At 33.5% G+C, this 18,813-nt stretch overlaps 1 protein-coding gene across 1 annotated transcript in view; it reads left to right on the top strand.

Moving 5' to 3' along the window:
• The window catches only part of ATAD2B (ATPase family AAA domain containing 2B), a 166,484-nt gene that overhangs the window by 107,987 nt on the left and 39,684 nt on the right, over window positions 1-18,813 (top strand). Inside the window, exons 20-22 of the mRNA XM_063078237.1 lie at window positions 8,097-8,232; window positions 10,274-10,470; window positions 13,532-13,691. Of these exons, the coding sequence (XP_062934307.1) occupies window positions 8,097-8,232; window positions 10,274-10,470; window positions 13,532-13,691 (493 nt within the window). The remainder of the gene's footprint in view (window positions 1-8,096; window positions 8,233-10,273; window positions 10,471-13,531; window positions 13,692-18,813) is intronic.

The following is an 18,813-nucleotide window of genomic DNA, read 5'->3' as shown; positions in this document are numbered from 1 at the left end:
TTTTATCTTCTTTTTTCTTAGCCCTTATTAATCAAGTAACCACTAAAGCTATCATAGATATTCACATTTGTGGGGTGAAGATTATGAGAATTCTCTCAGACTACTGAAAATATAATACGTTTTATACTAATTGTTCATAGGAGATCCTCTTCTCCTAAGCCTTACATTTTAATTTTAGCTTTGCCATTAGAAAGCTTGTTTTCTTTAGGTTGCAAACTGAGATAGTAATCTGTAATACTTAGCACATGTTGATAAATATTTGGTGAATGAATGAATAGCACAGAGAGTTGCAGACCAAATAACCGTAGGTTAGCAAGTTACCAGATCTATGGAGGAAATGAAGTGAACATAGCTATTTTAAAAACAAGTGATTGTCAGAGGAAGAAATAGCCAGTTACTGCAGTGTATTTAAGAACATGCAATGGATGAGTTAAAATAACAGTAAGATATAGGAATTTAAACTATTAAATATGTATATATAAAAAATAGTTGAGTGAACTCTCTTCATGGCAACCCATCCCAAAGCCGTAAATGTGTACATACATTTGGCTCAGCACTATCATTTATAGGTTTATTACCTGAAGAATTTTTCATGGACAAACACAAAGATACACATAGCAGAGACAATGCAAAAAATACAAGGGTATTTATCATAGCTTATCTAAATGTCCTATAATAGGGAATTAGTTGTTATAGTAGATTCATTCCATGAAACACAGTGAGACCATTAAAATATTGTAGAAAATATTTAATGTTATGAAAAGATGTTTAAATATATTGTTCAAAATGTAGGTAATAAATCAATGTGTCTGGTATTTTTCTAGTTTATAAAGAAATAATTGGAAGTATATATATCGACATGTTAATAGTAATTATCTCTGGGTATTAAGGTATAATAATTTTTGGTTTTTTATTGTCTTATTTTCTAAATCTGTAATAAATGCTACTATTCTAATAAAATAAACCATTACACAGAGATGAAAGGAAAATGTTCTCTACTCTATTTTTTAAAGTAGCACAACCCCCCCCCCCAAATTAGCTCCCATGGGACTAGTGTTGTATTAGTGGGACACAATGACAATCTGATTTTTTAGAGCCCCTTTGATATTCTGTTATAAATGTTTCTTATATATATAGAGATGTATATATATATATCTTTCTCTTCTAATCAAGTAGTCCTCAAAATAAGTTTATACTCAGTGCATTGGGATACTGGGAAAAACATTAGAACTTCTATTCATTTTTATTTTTCATATTATCTTAAATATTTTGTGCATGTGTGTATATGTTTTAAATAGAAATAATATATTAGTAGAATAGTGTCTTTAAATAGATTTGCATATACTAGAGGGAATGTTTTCAGATTTTTTACTGATGAGAGGGGTTAGATTAAAAAAAAAGATACAAAAAAATTGGAAATCGTTGCTCCAGGTCAGCTGATATCAAAATGTGGTCCAGGGACTCCTGGGGACCCCCCAAGACTTTTTCAGAGGATTGTCAAGTTCATCCCTTTTCCCACTGCATTTCTGCTTCAATCTGGGTTTTCTTCATATATTTCAGTCAAAACAACAAACAGGTTGAATGCAGAAGGAGAAATAAGAATTGTTGTCTTCTATTAAACCAGACATTAAAGAGATTTGAAGAAATGTAAAACAGTGCCACTTTCCTCACTGAATTTTATTTTATATTTTATATATTTTATGTTCTGTATATTAGGTTTTATATTTCGGAAAAAAAATAGTTTTCAGAATAATATACTTTTTAATGTTAATATGTTCATTTTTAAAATGTTCCCAACTTTTAATTTTTAATATGACAGATATAACTCATATAAACAAAAGCTCTTTTGGAGTCCTTAATAATTTTTAAGAGTATAAAAAGGTCTTGAGACCAAAATGTTTATGATCCTCTGACCTAGACCACAAGCTCTTTGAGGGAGGGGAATGTCTTATGGGCCTTCACTTCTCCGATTCTTAGCACAGTGCTGACACGTTGGAATTACTCAGAAGTCTGCCGCATAAGAAAAAGAACTAACAGTTGAATCAAAACCTAGGCTTTAAGTAACCCCTGCCCAGCCTCATTGCCTTTCTGGAAAATTCTAGCGTAAGTGAATTTACTTCTGTAGATTCTGAGGATAGTTGAGATATATATGGGAATTGCAGTTATTTCTGTTCAGGAGAATTAGAAAAAAGACTTAATTGAGGGTTGAGCACAGAAAAAAAGACTTGCAAGGGCGGAAGCAGATAGAAGTAGAGGTGTTTTCAGGAAGGAAAGCAAACCTTCTGTTTCTGAAAATATTCATAGTATGTACTTTGTTATTAAATTATTATGAGCAAGTTCAAGATGATATAATTCTTATATTGGAAATGAATATTAAAGAAATACCTCCTCAACTATGCTATGAGAGTAAAGATTACATGTAGTTTGTCATCTCAAGTGTTTCATGTCATTCCATGTCCCTGGGTTTATGGTGGGATGTAGGAAGTGAAAATCAGTAACTTTAAGTAGAAAAAGCATGTAGGGGCATTGAAAACTTAGATGAACGGTTGGTTAGAGCGCAGCATTATAACACCAAGTTCACAGGTTTGGTTCCCCATGCAGGCCAGCCACCAAAAAAAAGGAAAAGAAAACTTAGATAAATGATCCATATATACAAGGGAACTATCTTAGTATTAATTTCTTGGTAGTACAATTATATGATTCTTCTTAAAATTTAAGAGGAAGGAAATCCTCATAAGTTTTTTTTAAACCAAAAAAGGTTAGTAAGTAAATGTTACTATTTTAAATCATGTAAAATAGTAATTTTTATTTTTATTTAACATATTATTTCCTTATCTTTTTTTTGAGGAAAACAAATTATGTTTATGAAAGCTTTCTTAGGTTCATTTCTGACCTCATTTCCCACACCTTTTCTCTTTGAGATCTTGAGTTCTTAAACCATTAATTTTTCCTATTACCGAGGTTGCAGGAACCCTACCTTCAAAACTGGGAACTGACAACTCTATTTAACATGCTAATAAATGAGATAAAACAAAAAGATTATACTAAGGAAAAAATTGCAACCGTTAATGCAACTATGTGCCAGGCACTGTATTAAGCCAATTATATGCAATATCTAAGTTAAGTTTTCTACCTGTCCAGTAAGAAAGGTTTTTTTCTGTTTGACAGATGAAGCAACTGAGGCTAACATGGGTAAAGTAACTTGCCTGGGGTCTTCAAGCTAGTATGGCAGAGCAAGGGTTTGAACTCAGGTTTTTCTGATTCCAAAGGTAATCACTTGTAATGCCCTGTATTCTCTAAAACTCCAGAAAAACAGTTTCCGGATATTGTGATGCTTCGAATGCCCGATGAATTGAAACTTCTACTGAGAAATAAAAAGACCGTTGTTAAGGCCATTGTTCATTTAGCAAAAATTATGTGCCTATTCTGTGCAATGTAATGTACTAGTAAGTCTGAATTTGTTTAAGTCAGGTCAGTGTCTGTTTTCTTTATTCTTCTATCCAGAGTGCCAACTGCCTAACACAGTTACTGGATACACACACACACAAACACGTACAGACAGATACATATATACACATGCATATTTCTAGCATAGTAACTCCTTGTTGAATTAATGAATAAATAAAATAGGTGAGGAGCAAAAAGGTAGTCACTCATTTTCAAGAATTTAAACTTTAGAGGGAGTAGAGACATGGAAAAAATTATAATACAGCATAAGTGCTATAATAATATAACATGTAAAAGCATGATCCATAAAAGAAAAATTGATAAAGTGAACTGTATTAGAATTAAAAACTTTTACTCTTCCAAATACACATTAAGAATATGAAAAGGGAGAAAATATTTCAAAGATATCAGATCACTTATCTGATACATGACTAATATTAAGAATGTTTAAAGAACTTCTACAGCTTAATGATAATGAGACTCCATCAAATGATCTTTGACAAGGGTTCCAAGACCATGCAATGGGGAAAGGACAGTCTTTTCAAGAAATGGTGCTGGGAAAACTGGATAACCACATGCAAAAAAAAAAAAAAAAAAAAAAAAAAATGAAGTTGGATCTTTACCTTATACCATATACAAAAATTAACTAAAAATGGGTCAAAGACCTAGACGTAAGACCTAAAATCATAAAACTCTTAGGAGAAAACATAAAGAAAATGCTTCATAACATTGGATTTGACAGTTATTTCGTGGATATGACACCAAAAGTATAGGCAACAAAAGAAAAAATAGATAAGTTGGATGTCATAAAAATTAAAAACTTTTGTATCAAAGGGATCAAGAATGAAAGGCAACCCAGAGAATGGGAGAAAATATTTGCAAATCATTTATCTAATAAGGGATCGACATCCAGAGTATATAAAGAACTCCTACAACTCAACAACAGAAAAAGACAGCCTGATTCAAAATGGGCAAAGGACTTGAATAGACATTTCTCTAAAGATGTACAAATGGACAATAAACATATGAAAAGATGCTCAGCATCACTAATAATTAGGGAAATACAAATATCACTTTATGTACATTAGGATGGCTATTAATTAAAAAAAAAAGTGTCAGTGAGGATGTGGAGAAATTGGAAGCCTTGTGCATCACTGGTGGGAATGTGAAATTATGTAGCCACTGTGGAAAACAGTGTGGCAGTTGCTTAAACAATTAAACATATCATTACTATATGATCCAGTAATTCACCTTCTGGGTTTATACCCAAAAGAATTGAAAACAGAGACTTCAACAGGTATTTGTACACTCATGTTCATAGTAGCATTATTCACAGTAGCCATAAGATGGAAAGAACCTCAGTGTCCATCAGATGAATGGATAAACATAAATGTGGCATTTAAATACAATGGAATATTACTTAGCCTTTAAAAGGAAGGAAATTTTGCCACATACTATAATATGGATAAACCTTGAAGATATCATGTTAAGTGAAATAAGTCACAATAGGACAAATATTGTGTGACTCCTCTTATATGAGGATTCTAAGATTATACATAAATAACTAATAAGCACATGAAAAGGTACTCATTATCGTTGGTTATTCAGGAATGAGATATCATTGCTATAATCAAAAAGACAATACGAGTGAACCTAATATGGATGAACCTAAGATGATATGCTAAGTGAGAGAAGCTGAACTTGTTGGGCTGGGATGTGTGAGTAGGAGTAGGGATTGACTGCAAATGGGCATGAGGAAACTTTCTGGGGTAATGGAAATGCCCTGAAACTGGCTTGTGATACTCGCAAAACTGTATAAATTTACTGAAAATCATTGAACTGTTTTTTAAAAAGTTCAGTGAGAAATATTGGAAAGTGTGCCTAAGCATGTCTGGGAAAGCCAGAGAAAGCATCAGGTTAAGTGGAGCGTTAAAGAAAGGTTCAGGAAAGAGTGAGTAGTATGTATAAAGACCAGTATGAACCAATGTAAAAGAGCATGATCTGTTCAGGAAAAGAGCCTTGCCTTGTTGCAGCATGAAATTTGAAGCTGGGACTGTTGGGAGATAAGGTTAGGAGTAAATTTAGAGAAAACTAATTTAGCCTACTTATAAAAGGATGGATTCTAAACTGTTGGTAATAACCTGGCAAGAATATCAGTGGATTATTGTAGGCTTATTCTCGATGTGCTTTTGTATTCACAAAGTTCAAGACAATGTTGAAAATTATTAGAAGGAAGAATATTTAAAACTAAATATTTTGCTATCCTTGAACAAGATGATGGTACTTTTTGGGTATTGAGTTCTGTTTATTTTTCAAAACCCAGTTGATGTAAGCTATTTCTGCTATTTTTCATCTAATGCCTCTTTACCTCTACTCCTTGCAGGGTCTCTCCTCTGTCTTTTGCTACCTCTGTTATAGCACTTTCAGCATGGTATCATAAAGGTTTCTTCTGAGACTCTAAGATGCTTGATATCAGGGAGTAAGCATATTTTCTTCAATTTTATAACTGCAGTGTCTGGCATAATGTTTGGTGCACAATGAATGTTTAGTAATAAATTTGCTTCCAGAACTTTCAGAGAAGAAGGGCTAGCAAAGCATAGATCAAAAAGTTGGAGGGAATTGTGCTGAAGGTAGTCCATACAAAACATTGAAAGGACACAAGGTGAAATTTTATAAACTCCTAAAAGATTTGACTTTGGGTTGAGATAAATAATTTCCCATCCAATTTTTGAATTCTGCTGTCTACCTTTTATTGTTTTTTTTTCTTCTGTGTCTTAGAATTTCAGAGCTGGAAAAGGCCTTTAGAGTTTACATGATCTAGTCTTCTTTCTTTATTCACTTAATGACCTTAAGCCACTTACTTAAGCCTTTCTAAGCCTAAGTTTCCTCATTGTTACACTTCCCCCTGTGAAACAGAGATGAAAAAAGAATTACTCAAAACAAATCACCATGAATGCCATGAGAGGCCTGAAGTGACTGCCATTCAGCAACTCCCCTGTTAGGAGGAGAAAGCTGAATGTGACAGCGCTGATTCAAAGTTAGCTTCTCTTTTTTATTGTAAAAACAAGGAAGTTTCACAAGAAAAATCAGTTGATTCAATCATCAAAGAAAGACATAAAAACAAAGGCAGTGTAAAACTACTAAAAGCAATAAAATTAACGATGTGACATTCCAGAATGCAATTTGTAAAAAGCTAAGTTGGTCCACCAACAGACAGCTTGCCCTTAGCAACATTTTCTTTCCCTACAGCAATTTCCTCAGCATATTTAAGCAATAATCAACAGCTTCCTCAACGTATCTTAACAACAATCAGTAGGTTAAGCTGCTCCAAGGACATCTGCCCTTGGAGCCAGCAACTTTGCTGTGTTACAATTCTTTATCTGCAACAGAGACTGTAGCCTGGGGAAAGTTTCCTGTCTTTTTGAAAAAGTTAGGCCCTGTGAAATACATTTGCTTTATTAATGTTAGTACTCTCCATACCTCATCTGTAAAATGAGATAATAATGCATATGTCATTGTTATATAAATGGAATAACATAATATTTATGACATTCTTAAGTGTTCAGTTCATATAATTAATCTAGTAAGTGGCTACAAATGACAAATTGAATGCTTTCCAAAGTTTACCAAAAGTGTAAAGTGGGCTAGAGTCTGTTTTCTTGAATCCTAATCCAGTATTTCCACACTGTCATGGTTGGTACTTCTTTCCATACTGGTTACCTTCTTCCTTTCTTATTTACAATTTCCAATTTGATGTGGGCTGGGTCACAAGCTTTTACTCATTTAGAACATGCTTATTAAGCATTGCTATGTACCAGGCACTGTGGTAGGTATAGGAAAACAGATGAATAAAAAATGGCCCCTGTTCTCAGGGAGTTTGGTATCTAGAAGGTAGAAGATAGACCATCTAGAAAACTGTATAAAATTAAAGTGTTAAATGCTGTGGTAGACAAATGTGGATGATGTAAATAGGGTTTAAACAGCATATTTGGAAAGGGGACATCTGGGATCAAAGTGTTTCTAAAGCAGATGAGCACAGGGGAGGTAGGTGATCACCAGGTGGAAGGAACTAAAGCATATGAGAATGACTTTTATTTTTGCTTTGGGGTTTTTCATGGAAGGTGGTGTCATGGAGCATTCTGTGAAGAGCCTGAAATTACGTAATTTGCAGTGGAATCAGGATTTCTATTTGTGAAATAGACTTGGTAGGGAAAGAGCACAGAAAGAGAAGTTCAGTGAATAGGAAGTACAAAGAATCATGAGGATAAGAGAAGGCAGTGTTAACATCTTTTCAGCTCCCTATACTCTAGGTAATTACTTTTCAGCTCTGATGAAAAAGCCCTTTGAGAGTGTTGCCATCCTGACTATTATAATCGACTCTCCTTTTTGGTATTATCTGATGACTGTCCTAGATATAGTGTTATTTACTAATGACTTGGGCAACTGGACATTCTTCTCTTCTTGTTTAGTCAATGAGGTCGAACCTCTCAACAGCATGGCCTAGGATTAGGTTAACCCTAACCCCATGTGAATGTTCTATGAATACTGAAAATGGTACTGGAAGTTGAAGAAATTGTAATTTGGTATAATATGTAAGCTTTTAATTCTCTATATATTTAATGTCTTTGTGTGTGTGTGTATATGTGTAGGTTAAATGTATCTTTAGAATACAATATGAAGAGGTCTTGTATATTCAAAGGCCTATTGAAGAAGACAGAAGAAAATTTTTCCAAGAATTGATTCTCAATCAGGCATCAATGGCTCCACCACGAAGAAAACACACTGGTAAAGTTTGTAAAGCCTTTAGGAAAATGGGGGGATGGAGTTAAGAAATGCTCTTTCTTGGAGTCAGTTTTTTAAACTCTTTCTTCATGGAAGTGAAGACAGTAGGCAGGTTCTGTTTATCTTTAGATGGACGCATGGAGTGGCCATTGTGTTTACCTGATTTGAGGAGACTGGGAAGTACAGCCTTGTTTTTAAAGGTTTACTAAACAGGACTCCTTATCACTCTAATTCAGGTCATCTGGTAGATTTCACATTCTGAGGCTCAAAAGGTCAAAGAAAAAATTTTCAGTTCTGCTTTGTTGTACTCACTTTAAGTACCCAGAACTTGAACTGGCAGGTTGTGAACACCAGGTGTTGTACTGATTACTGTGTGGGCCTGGGTTGGTTTGATGGGCTAAGAGCTGGTTAGAAAATTTGCGTTTTCTAGTTTATTTACTGATTAATTTCTTAAATATTTATTTAGCACCCATTATGTTAGATGTTCTAGGGTAGGCATTTGGAAATCTATTATGGCTTTGTTTTAAGCATTATTTTTCTCTTGGATTAGGACTCATAACTTTAAGAAAGACCTCAAGAATTTGTCAGATTTCAGTTTCCTGATGTAAGTGAGGACTGCATTGTAAGTCATTCAAAGGCAAGTTTCCAGGCTGGCCAGTTAGCTCAGTTGATTAGAGCACCGTGTTATAACACCAAGGTCAAGGGTTCGGATCCCCATACCAGCCAGCCAAAAAAAAAAAAAAAAAAAAAAGAGAGAGAGAGAGAAAGCAGTCCTGTTTGGTAAAAATTTTTAAGCCTCTTTATCCTTGTTCTATCTTTGATGTTTCTCATAGCTGTTCTTGTAGGATATAAAATACATTTCCAATCCCTGCCAAATCCTTACTTTTCCATATTCTTTCTACTTTCTTGTTTGTTTTTCATTGGTTATTTTACACAACATTTTAATAGTTTTATTGTTCTTTAATGGTTCCTTTCCAAATTTTCTCAGTGTTTAAAAATGAACACCTAACAAATTGCTATAATTATGGTTTTTTCCTTCAAAAACCTTCAGAAATTCAATATGTAAGTTATACCTTGTGATTATTGGTTATTGCTTCCTGTTAATCTAAATATTGGTATTTCAAATTTTTTTAATGAAAATGATGCACTTTAATCTTCCATGCTCTTAGATAATGTCTAAGTCCCACAGATCTGAATTTTCTGTGCTTTAGATTGGTATAATTCTTTTTTTCTTTTTGAGCAGCTTCTGTTAACTTTCACTTTTTATCTTAAGGGCTATTTAGAAATCAGTGAAAATACTTAGAATTTTAATCCTGAGATTTAGTGTAATACCAGGAAAATCTTATAAGGTATTAGAGAATATTATGATTAGGAAAGTTAATACTTTACCTTTTAAGAAGATTTTTGGTTTTTCTTAAGGTAGATAGTGAGTACTGTGGATTTTACATATAATGCTTCAGACTGGCTTTCTACCTCCTCCATGTCTTTGGGATTCTTTTTTTGATTCCTTCCTTTTTCTGCTCCCTCCCTGCGGGTGCCATTCAACATCCCTGTTGTGTTGTACTCAGAATATGAGGGTAGGAGACCTGTCTAAAATCAGAATTGTTTTTGGGACAGGAAAGATCAAAGAATTGTTACTTGCCCACTACACTTTTTATGCATATTAAAATATGCCCATTTTGAGAAGCAGCTTTTAAACAAGGCCGACTAAAGAAGATCTGTATACAGTACTTTGACTTGGAGATATTTATGTTGATTTGAAGTATTTCTTATGAGTTATATGTAAATAATGTTTAAAAATAAAATTATTTAAATTATATCATTTTTTCTTTAAAGGAGTCCTATTGTGAGTTGTTTTATAATGTGAAGCTATTCCCTAACTTACTTTTTGTTTCCATTCAGATTTTTACTTGCTGGATTTGCATTGTTCACATATATGTAATTCTCCTTTTCTTTAAAGAACATTTTGAGAGAACGCCAGAAAAGTAATTGAGGTCCTGGCCTACCGTGTTGGAATCTTAACATTTCCTTCTGTTTTCTTTAGCTCTTTGTGCTATGGAAGTGCTTCCTCTTGCACTACCTTCTCCACCTCGTCAGTTATCAGAATCAGAAAAAAATCGGATGGAGGACCAGGAGGAAAACACTTTAAGAGAGTTGCGGTTGTTTCTCAGGGATGTAACCAAGAGGCTGGCCACAGATAAACGCTTTAACATCTTCAGCAAACCGGTGGATATTGAAGAGGTCTTGTTTCAGTAGTGTGCAAACAATGAAGTTGAACTGGCTAAAAGAAAAAAATATTGACATCTTTTTTTGGAAGGAAAAAAAGCAAAGGCATGGATGAATATTACCCCTAGCCTGTAAAATTTTAATCCATGTGATAATTACTGACGTCATCAGCAAATACCTGATGACTTTTGGATGAAATTAGTGACCAATTTGTATATATCCTCTGTATTATTGATCTTTGTGATCTGTTGCTCTTCACTTCAAGAAGAGGATTAAAAGTTGAGTTAGTGAACTGTCCATACTAAACTATTTTCATTCCAGGATAAATCTTGCTCTCAAAAAGCATATTGGTATGAACCAATCAATACCAAATAATATTGTCATTTCCCAAATTATGTAAACCTCATCAAAAGAGGTGGCTAAGAAACCTGAAATTTCTTTGTCTTTTATATTTGGAAGTGCATGTGGCTAAGATGCTGTTTGAAGTTAAGCACATCCTATGCAGCTAAAATTATTTTTCTCTCCAAGTATTTTCTATACTCCCAATGGAAAATTTCTCACTTTCTACATGTATTGTTTTGTGTGCTTGTGGAAGCATGGTTTGTGGTAATGAGAAAAGAAATTTTCCATCTGGAACCTACTATAATACTGCTGATTAAATTTTTGGTTGTTTTTATCCTGGGATAATATAGTGTGTGGATGAGCACAAAGTAATCTTTACTGGCCTTCTTCTTATAGTTCAGACTCCATGTTTGAAAACAGGTTTGGTGTTTTTAGTTTTGATTTGAAAAAAAAATTTTTTTTAAAATTTGAAATATGAAATGATTCAAAGTTTAATATTTCATTCTAATTGTTGAAATCTGTGCTTTTGGACCTGAGCAGATTCCTTTGGAACCATTACCTCATTTGTGACTGGGAAGAATGAGCTAGCATTACATTTTTTTCCCCCTGGCAAGTCTGAAAATATCTATTGTCCTCTTTTTTGGAATACAAAGACTGTTACAATTTTACTTGTATATTTATCTACAATACATGGTTGTGTCCATTTGATCCTCTCAGCAACCTTGCAAGATCATTATTATTCTTATTTTGCAGTTGAGGAAACTGAAGCTTGCTGGCAAGTGACATAGCCAAGACTTGCAAGTTTTTTTAAATTTAAAGCCTGCATTCTTTACCTTACATAATAGCTACCTTGTATCTTTTTCCACTGGGATAACAGGACATGCCTAACTTGCTTTTCTAATTAATAAATTTCACTTTGTGGAACATTTTCTTTCCCTCATAGTGTTTTCATATAATCATAAAAATATCAGCCAATTTTAAAGATTGTTTAAAAAAATATATACACACACATACACACATATTCCCCCCAAATTTGTTATATTTGGACTCTTGACACTTCTTAAAGGATGAGGGCTTGCCCCCAAGTGAACCTCCCATACTGGGAGTAAACCAGTTTTTCTTTGCTTTGGAAAACGCTTTTTCTTTCTGACCAGAAAAGGTTGTCAGATTTTAGATGCCATCTTTAATAGAATAAAAGTTTTATAAATGATGGTAAGGCAGTGGAAGGGAATAGAAAATTTTGTTTAAGGGTTATGTTTCTCTTGTTTTCCCCTTTGTTCTTTCTTCTTAAGGTCACTGTCCTCTCATAAGGTGAAAACAGGAGTCTCTGGAAAAGATACAGAGGGGAAAAGAAGTTAACATTTAGATAACTGAAAACATAAAAGAAGTTTATATTTAAATAATGAATTTAAAATGTCTACAAACTTTATCAAATTCCAAAGCAGACTGCAGAGAAAACAAAACTTTAGAAAATAAAGTTTTAAGCATAGGTGCTAAAATTTTATAGTCTTTAATAATGTACATTTTGATAGTGCTTTACAGTTTATAAAACAATTCCCATTTGTACATAGGTCATGCCAAATATCAGAACCAGGAATCCATCTGTTATCTTCTGAACTATTGCTTGTTTCAGTATATCTCCATTACCTCCCCTGTAAGAAAATTGACTGGCTTTTTAGCTCCTAGACGCTGAAAAATAAATTAAAACACACACACACACCCCTATCTAATATTTTTATAAGTAATCTTAAAAATTTAAAAACATGTATATGAATTATTTGTGTGCGTGTGTGTCTGTGTGTGTGTGTAAATTTAAAAATCATGGCATCGATGCCACCTGAAACCATGAGAAAACTAACGCTCACTTTTGTAGAGCAGAAATTATCCTATTCCTGGATATTGGTCCCGGACTAATTTTAGATGTTTCTACTAAGACTGCTTTTATATCAAACTTAATTACTTGTTTTGAGATTTGCATTGGGGAAAGCTAGCATTTTCTTATTAGTCAAATGATATAAAACATACAAATTTATTGGGCAAATCATGACTTAATGTGTCCTATTTTGGGTTATCTCCCAGAAAATCAACACATGAAGCAAAAAAATTTTTTTGTTTGTTGATTTATCCTTACGGGGGTTAAGTTCAGCAAACCTGTTATTAGTTATGAAAGCAGTACTTAGTTTATTTAGTTGTATAAAATGTTTGTAATGACTCCAAAGGAGTGGAAAATACCTTCCATGAAATGATTCACAAAAGAAAACTGAAAAAGAAAGAAATTTTATTGACAATGTGAGAGAATTTTTTAATATTAATAGTCTATATTTTCTATTTTTCTTTTTCCTTCCTTCTCTTCGTGAGGTAACATTTATTGATGCTTATTGGGTGCTTTTGCCCATACATTCTCTTCTCAGATATACCCAAAGAATTTAAGAATTTAATTTAAAAAAACAAACAAAAACCCCAAAAGACTTGACACAGTTGGTTTGAAATTTAAAGATGAGAAGCATTTCAGAGTTGATTTAGATATGACTTGGAAACAAACTTTCGTGGAAAGTATGACAGATAGTAACTTCAGTAGCATAAATAGCACTGTAATTTTATCTTTATCTGTAATTACTTCTTAAGTATCTAATTTAATTTTTAAAGAACTCTTTTTACTTTGTGATTTTATGAACTGAGTAGATCATATGAAAAAGCAGAAGTATTTTTTATTAAAATATCCTGTTTGTTTTAGGTTTCAGATTATCTTGAAGTAATCAAGGAACCAATGGATTTATCAACAGTAATAACTAAAATTGATAAACATAATTACCTGACTGCTAAGGATTTCCTGAAAGATATTGATCTCATCTGTAGCAATGCTTTAGAGTACAATCCTGATAAAGACCCAGGAGGTAAGAATGCCTAAGGCAGGTTTCACTTTGGTAATTGGTGAGAAAATAGTTTGCAGCTTAACTACTAATCATGCTTGTGTAGATAGGCAAATTAATTTTAATGACCTATTACTGTGTTTGGAAACTTCTTGATGAGGAATTAATACTCTACTCTAAAATAATATGCTTAAATTAAAGGATTGTATAATTCTAGGTATTATGTTCAATCAGGATTTAGTTTCTTTATTTACCTTTCACTTTTTATACTTAGATTCTGATTTTGTTCAGATTGATAGAAAACTGAGTAATTGGGAATTTTATTTTAAATTTGTTTATTTTATAGTCAACATCAGCATTGCTGATAAATATGGGATATTTCAAATTTGTGGGAAGTCACAAAAAGATAAGTTCACGTATCAAAAGACACCTTTATGTAGAATGTTATCTGTTCTATAGGTTCTGGGTATTTAAAAATTTAAATTAAAATTACAATAATGTAATTTTATTGTTTTACTCCAAATCCCACCCTGTACTCAAGTCTGTAGTCCCAACTCTTGTCGTTGCCCTCTAGAGAAGACCACCAGAAATATATCCGTAGTTAAACAAGTTGTTTTTTGATGTATTGTAATGTGGAAGAATGTGCATCATAGGGAGCCATATAGGATTTGGGATGGTGTGAAGTGATTTTGGCAAGAGTGTAGGGGCTTTGCAATGGATTGGATGCTGTTTGGAAGTAGGTTAATCTTGAGATTAGGTATTTTAAGAACCTAGATGACACGAAGAATAGAGTAAGGCTAAAGCTGTGACTGGCAAAGAAATAACAGTAATTCATCTTAGCCAGGATAGGATTATATTTGATTATTTTTGTGGTTAGGACAGTGTTCATGTTTTTTGTCTGTTTAGAAATGATTAGATTGGTCTTGTTTTTATCTTTGACCTGACATGGTCACAGTGGCCTTGTCTGATGTTGGTGTTCTGTGAAATTGTTTATGCTTAACATAAGCACACCTAGCTGATGGTGCCAGGCCAACTCTCAGCTGTCAGGAGCTGTTTTTCTCTTTCTCACCCTATTGAGAATTCTGTTTCTGCAATAGGTGATACACAAATAAAATGCTTCTTATATTTAAAACATTCATTTAAGTTTTTGCTATCTAAAGATATCTAGAATACAGTTTGTACTTTGTATCTGTATTTTTGGGCAGTGGTTCTCAACCCAGGCCACATGGTAGAATGATTTGGATTTCTCAATTCCACATGAAATTAGGTATTTCTTGCCTTGATTTAGACCGTAGTAAATTGTATATTTTAATTCCAAATTAAGAGGCAGAATAAAATTTTTCCATAGCTGCACTTAGTATCTAACAGTTCTTAAGCTTTGTGTTAAGGTATTTCCCTCTTGTCGTTTTTGTTGTTGTTTGCTTCTTTTTGAGTTTTTATTATATGTCTTATAGAAAAATTTATGAAAATAAGAAAAAAGGAGAAAATTGAATCATCTCTAATCCCATTACCTAGTGCTCTCCCTCCCCCTCTTTTGCATGCATACACTTGATATTTTATGTATAAATTATATGCATACTATTTTTCTAAAATGACTATATGATTTTTATAAATTTTGTTATTTGTGTAATATTTAATTCCTGTAATATTTTGAGAAAAGCTTGCTAGTTAATGAATATATCTCTCCCACATTATTTTAATCATATATAGATATAGTATAATAGTTAATACCCTATTGTTGGACATAGATTTTTGAGCTTTTTCCTCTATTATAAACACTGATAAATACCTTTATAACACAAGTTTTGTGTACATACTTAATTATTTCCTTAGAATTCCTTAAAGTGAAATTTCTGGATCAACGAATATGTATCTTTTAAGACTTTTAATCTGTATTATTAAAATTTTCTCTAAAAAAAATTAAAAAAAAATACTTATACCAGCAACATCAGGGCCACTGCTAGCCAATGTAACAAATTTTGTGTGAATGAGAGAATCTTCTTCAGTATGGATGCCATTCTGCAACAGGCTATGTAGTGAAGAGTGGGCTGGATATCAGCCTCATTTCACTCCATTCCCTTACTGGCATCCAGTGTGAGGGCACAGCCTGCACAAATGTCTTTATTTTGTGGCTTTGGCAGTGTATGAGAGTACTTGTGTGATTTTACCCTCAACCTGTTAGTTTTTCCAGACACAAAGACTGTTGATATTTTGTAGTATGAAATGAGAGCATGGGCTTTGGATGTAGACTTAGGCTTTAGTCCTAGTTCTACTATTTCTTAGTTCTTTAACTTTGATCAAGTTAAGTCTTCTAAATTTTAGTTTCCTCATCTGTAATATAGGGATAATAATAATACTCTTTAATTGGGGTGGTATAAGTATTAAATGAGAAAGTGTATTAGGTTGAACCTTACACAATTGCAATTTTCATATGCCATTTTCATAGCATAGTGCTTGAGAAGTGGTAAGTGTTCCATAAAGTTTAGCTGTTCGTATTTGTATTCTTGTCATCATCATTATTTAAATTTTGCTTTAATTTTTCAGAAATTAGTTCTTTAGTAGGTACCTGTATATTTGCTCTAGAAAGACCCTTTATACTTTGTGCATATTACATTCCCTGGACCACACTTTAAATTAAATCCTATTTTGAGGGCTGGCCTGTGGCTCACTTGGGAGAGTGTGGTGCTGATAACACCAAGGCCATGGGGTTTGGATCCCTATATAGGGATGGCTGGTTAGCTTGCTTCGAAGAGCATGGTGCTGACAACACCAAGTCAAGGGTTAAGATCCCTTTACTGGTCATCTTTAAAAAAAAAAAAAAATTCTATTTTGGAACAAATCAAGGGACCAGTAGTAACAATGAACTTGAGTGCTTACAGAAAGCCACTTGAGAAGCCCAATCCAAATCTTTCCCTCCTAACTAATTAATTATAACTACACTGATAGTAATACTGTTTTTAAGGAAGAAACAATGGTTTCTTGTACATAATAACTTTTTAGTACAGAATGCAGTTGTATAATCAAAGAATATGGCTTTATCTTATTGGTAGAATTAACATGATATACTTTGTATCTTTTCTCCTTCACTCTTTTAGTTACAAAAAGTGATATAATTCAAAAGCATTATTTTGACTGTTTTCAGATTTTTTCATGTCTTTAGTCAAGAGGCCTGTTTTTTTTTCTTAGCAATAGAAACACTTGTTATGTTCCAGGAAAACAACCTCAGGGTCTGTTGTATAGCAAGTGGAAATTACATGAATGTTGTATTACTTTTACAAGCTCCCATGAGTATTTGAAAGCTTACAGTGTTCTGTTTTTGCAGAACACTTGGCCACTTGGGGAAAAAACTAGCATACACATAGAAGACAAAAGCCAGCATTCTGAAAGCTGTACATGTTGCCTAAGTGTTTTCCCAGACTCTCTCCCTTGAGGATGATGTGGACAGAAATTAAATATGGAGTGAGAAGAAATTTAACTTGTAGGTTCTAAACGTGACCAGTATCAGATATTTGACCCTAAATGTCATCTTATGATACGTGATATATTGTTTGACTAGGGGTTAGGACTTCAGCATATAAATTTTGAGGGTACAGAATTTAGCCCATAACAGTTATATGTAACACAGTCCTTACTGTTAAGAAATTCTTCAATTTTCAGAGATATCAAATATACTTATCTAATTATTGGTGATTATAATAACACAAAGATTAGTAAGATAAAGAGATAGCATGAAGGTGGCAATAGTGAATAGTGAATAATGTCTTGGGGTGGCAGCAGATGATTATAATACAGTGTCATTAGGTTTATATTAGAAATATGTACACAGGGTGAGTGAAGCACAGAGGAGAAGGTACTACCTAGAGGTGATTAAGATTGGGAAGAGCTGAGTCACCCTGTACTAAGCATCCATTTATTAAATAATCTTTTTAAAAAATTTTTATTTTATTTTGTCAATATACAATGTGGTTGATTATTGTGGCCCATTACTGAAACCTCCCTCCCTCCTTTCTCTCCCCGCCTCCCTCCCAACAACCTCCTATCTGTTTTCTTGTCATATCAACTTCAAGGAATTGTAATTGTTGTGTCTTCTTCCCCTCCGCTGCCCCAGTTTATTTGTGTATTTATTTATTTATTTTTAGCTTCCCCAAATAAGTGAGAACATGTGATATTTCTCTTTCTGTGCCTGACTCGTTTCACTTAATATAATTCTCTCTAGGTCCATCCATGTTGTTGCAAATGGCAGTATTTCATTCTTTTTTATAGCAGAGTAGTATTCCATTGTGTAGATATACCACATTTTCCATATCCACTCATCTGACGATGGACATTTGGGCTGGTTCCAACTCTTAGCTACTGTAAAGAGTGCTGCAATGAACATTGGAGAACAGGTATACCTTCAACTTGATGATTTCCATTCCTCTAGGTATATTCCCAACAGTGGGATAGCTGGGTCATATGGTAGATCTATCTGCAATTGTTTGAGGAACCTCCATACCATTTTCCATAGAGGCTGCACCATTTTGCAGTCCCACCAACAATGTATGAGAGTTCCTTTTTCTCCGCAACCTCGCCAGCATTTATCATTCACAGTCTTTTGGATATTAGCCATCCTAACTGGGGTGAGATGGTATCTCAGTGTGGTTTTGATTTGCATTTCCCGGATGCTGAGTGATGCTGAGCATTTTTTCATGTGTCTGTTGGCCATTCGTATATCTTCCTTTGAGAAATGCCTATTTCGGTCTTTTGCCCATTTTTTAATTGGGTTACTTGTTTTTTTTGTTGTAAAGTTGTTTGAGTTCCTTGTATATTCTGGATATTAATCCTTTGTCAGGTGTATATTTTGCAAATATTTTCTCCCACTCTGTTGGTTGTCTTTTAACTCTGTTAATTGTTTCTTTTGCTGTGCAGAAGCTTTTTAGTTTGATATAATCCCATTTGTTTATTTTTCCTTTGGTTGCCTGTGATTTATTAAATATTCTTTATGTATGAATCATGTTTGGGGTTAGAACTACAGAGATGATTAAGACATAGCCCTCACCTTTTAGTATCAATTTTGGGGTAGAGGCCAAGGGATTGGTGAAAGAGGGAGTTTGGGAAACCAGTTAATATTCAATTGCAGTGGCTGCAAAAATGGAATATAGAGATC

This window comes from Cynocephalus volans, chromosome 14 (genome assembly GCF_027409185.1).
Source record: "Cynocephalus volans isolate mCynVol1 chromosome 14, mCynVol1.pri, whole genome shotgun sequence".
Classification (NCBI taxonomy): Eukaryota; Metazoa; Chordata; class Mammalia; order Dermoptera; family Cynocephalidae; genus Cynocephalus; species Cynocephalus volans.
Note: the sequence above shows the minus strand (reverse complement) of the source record. Positions and strands in the feature narration are given on the sequence as shown.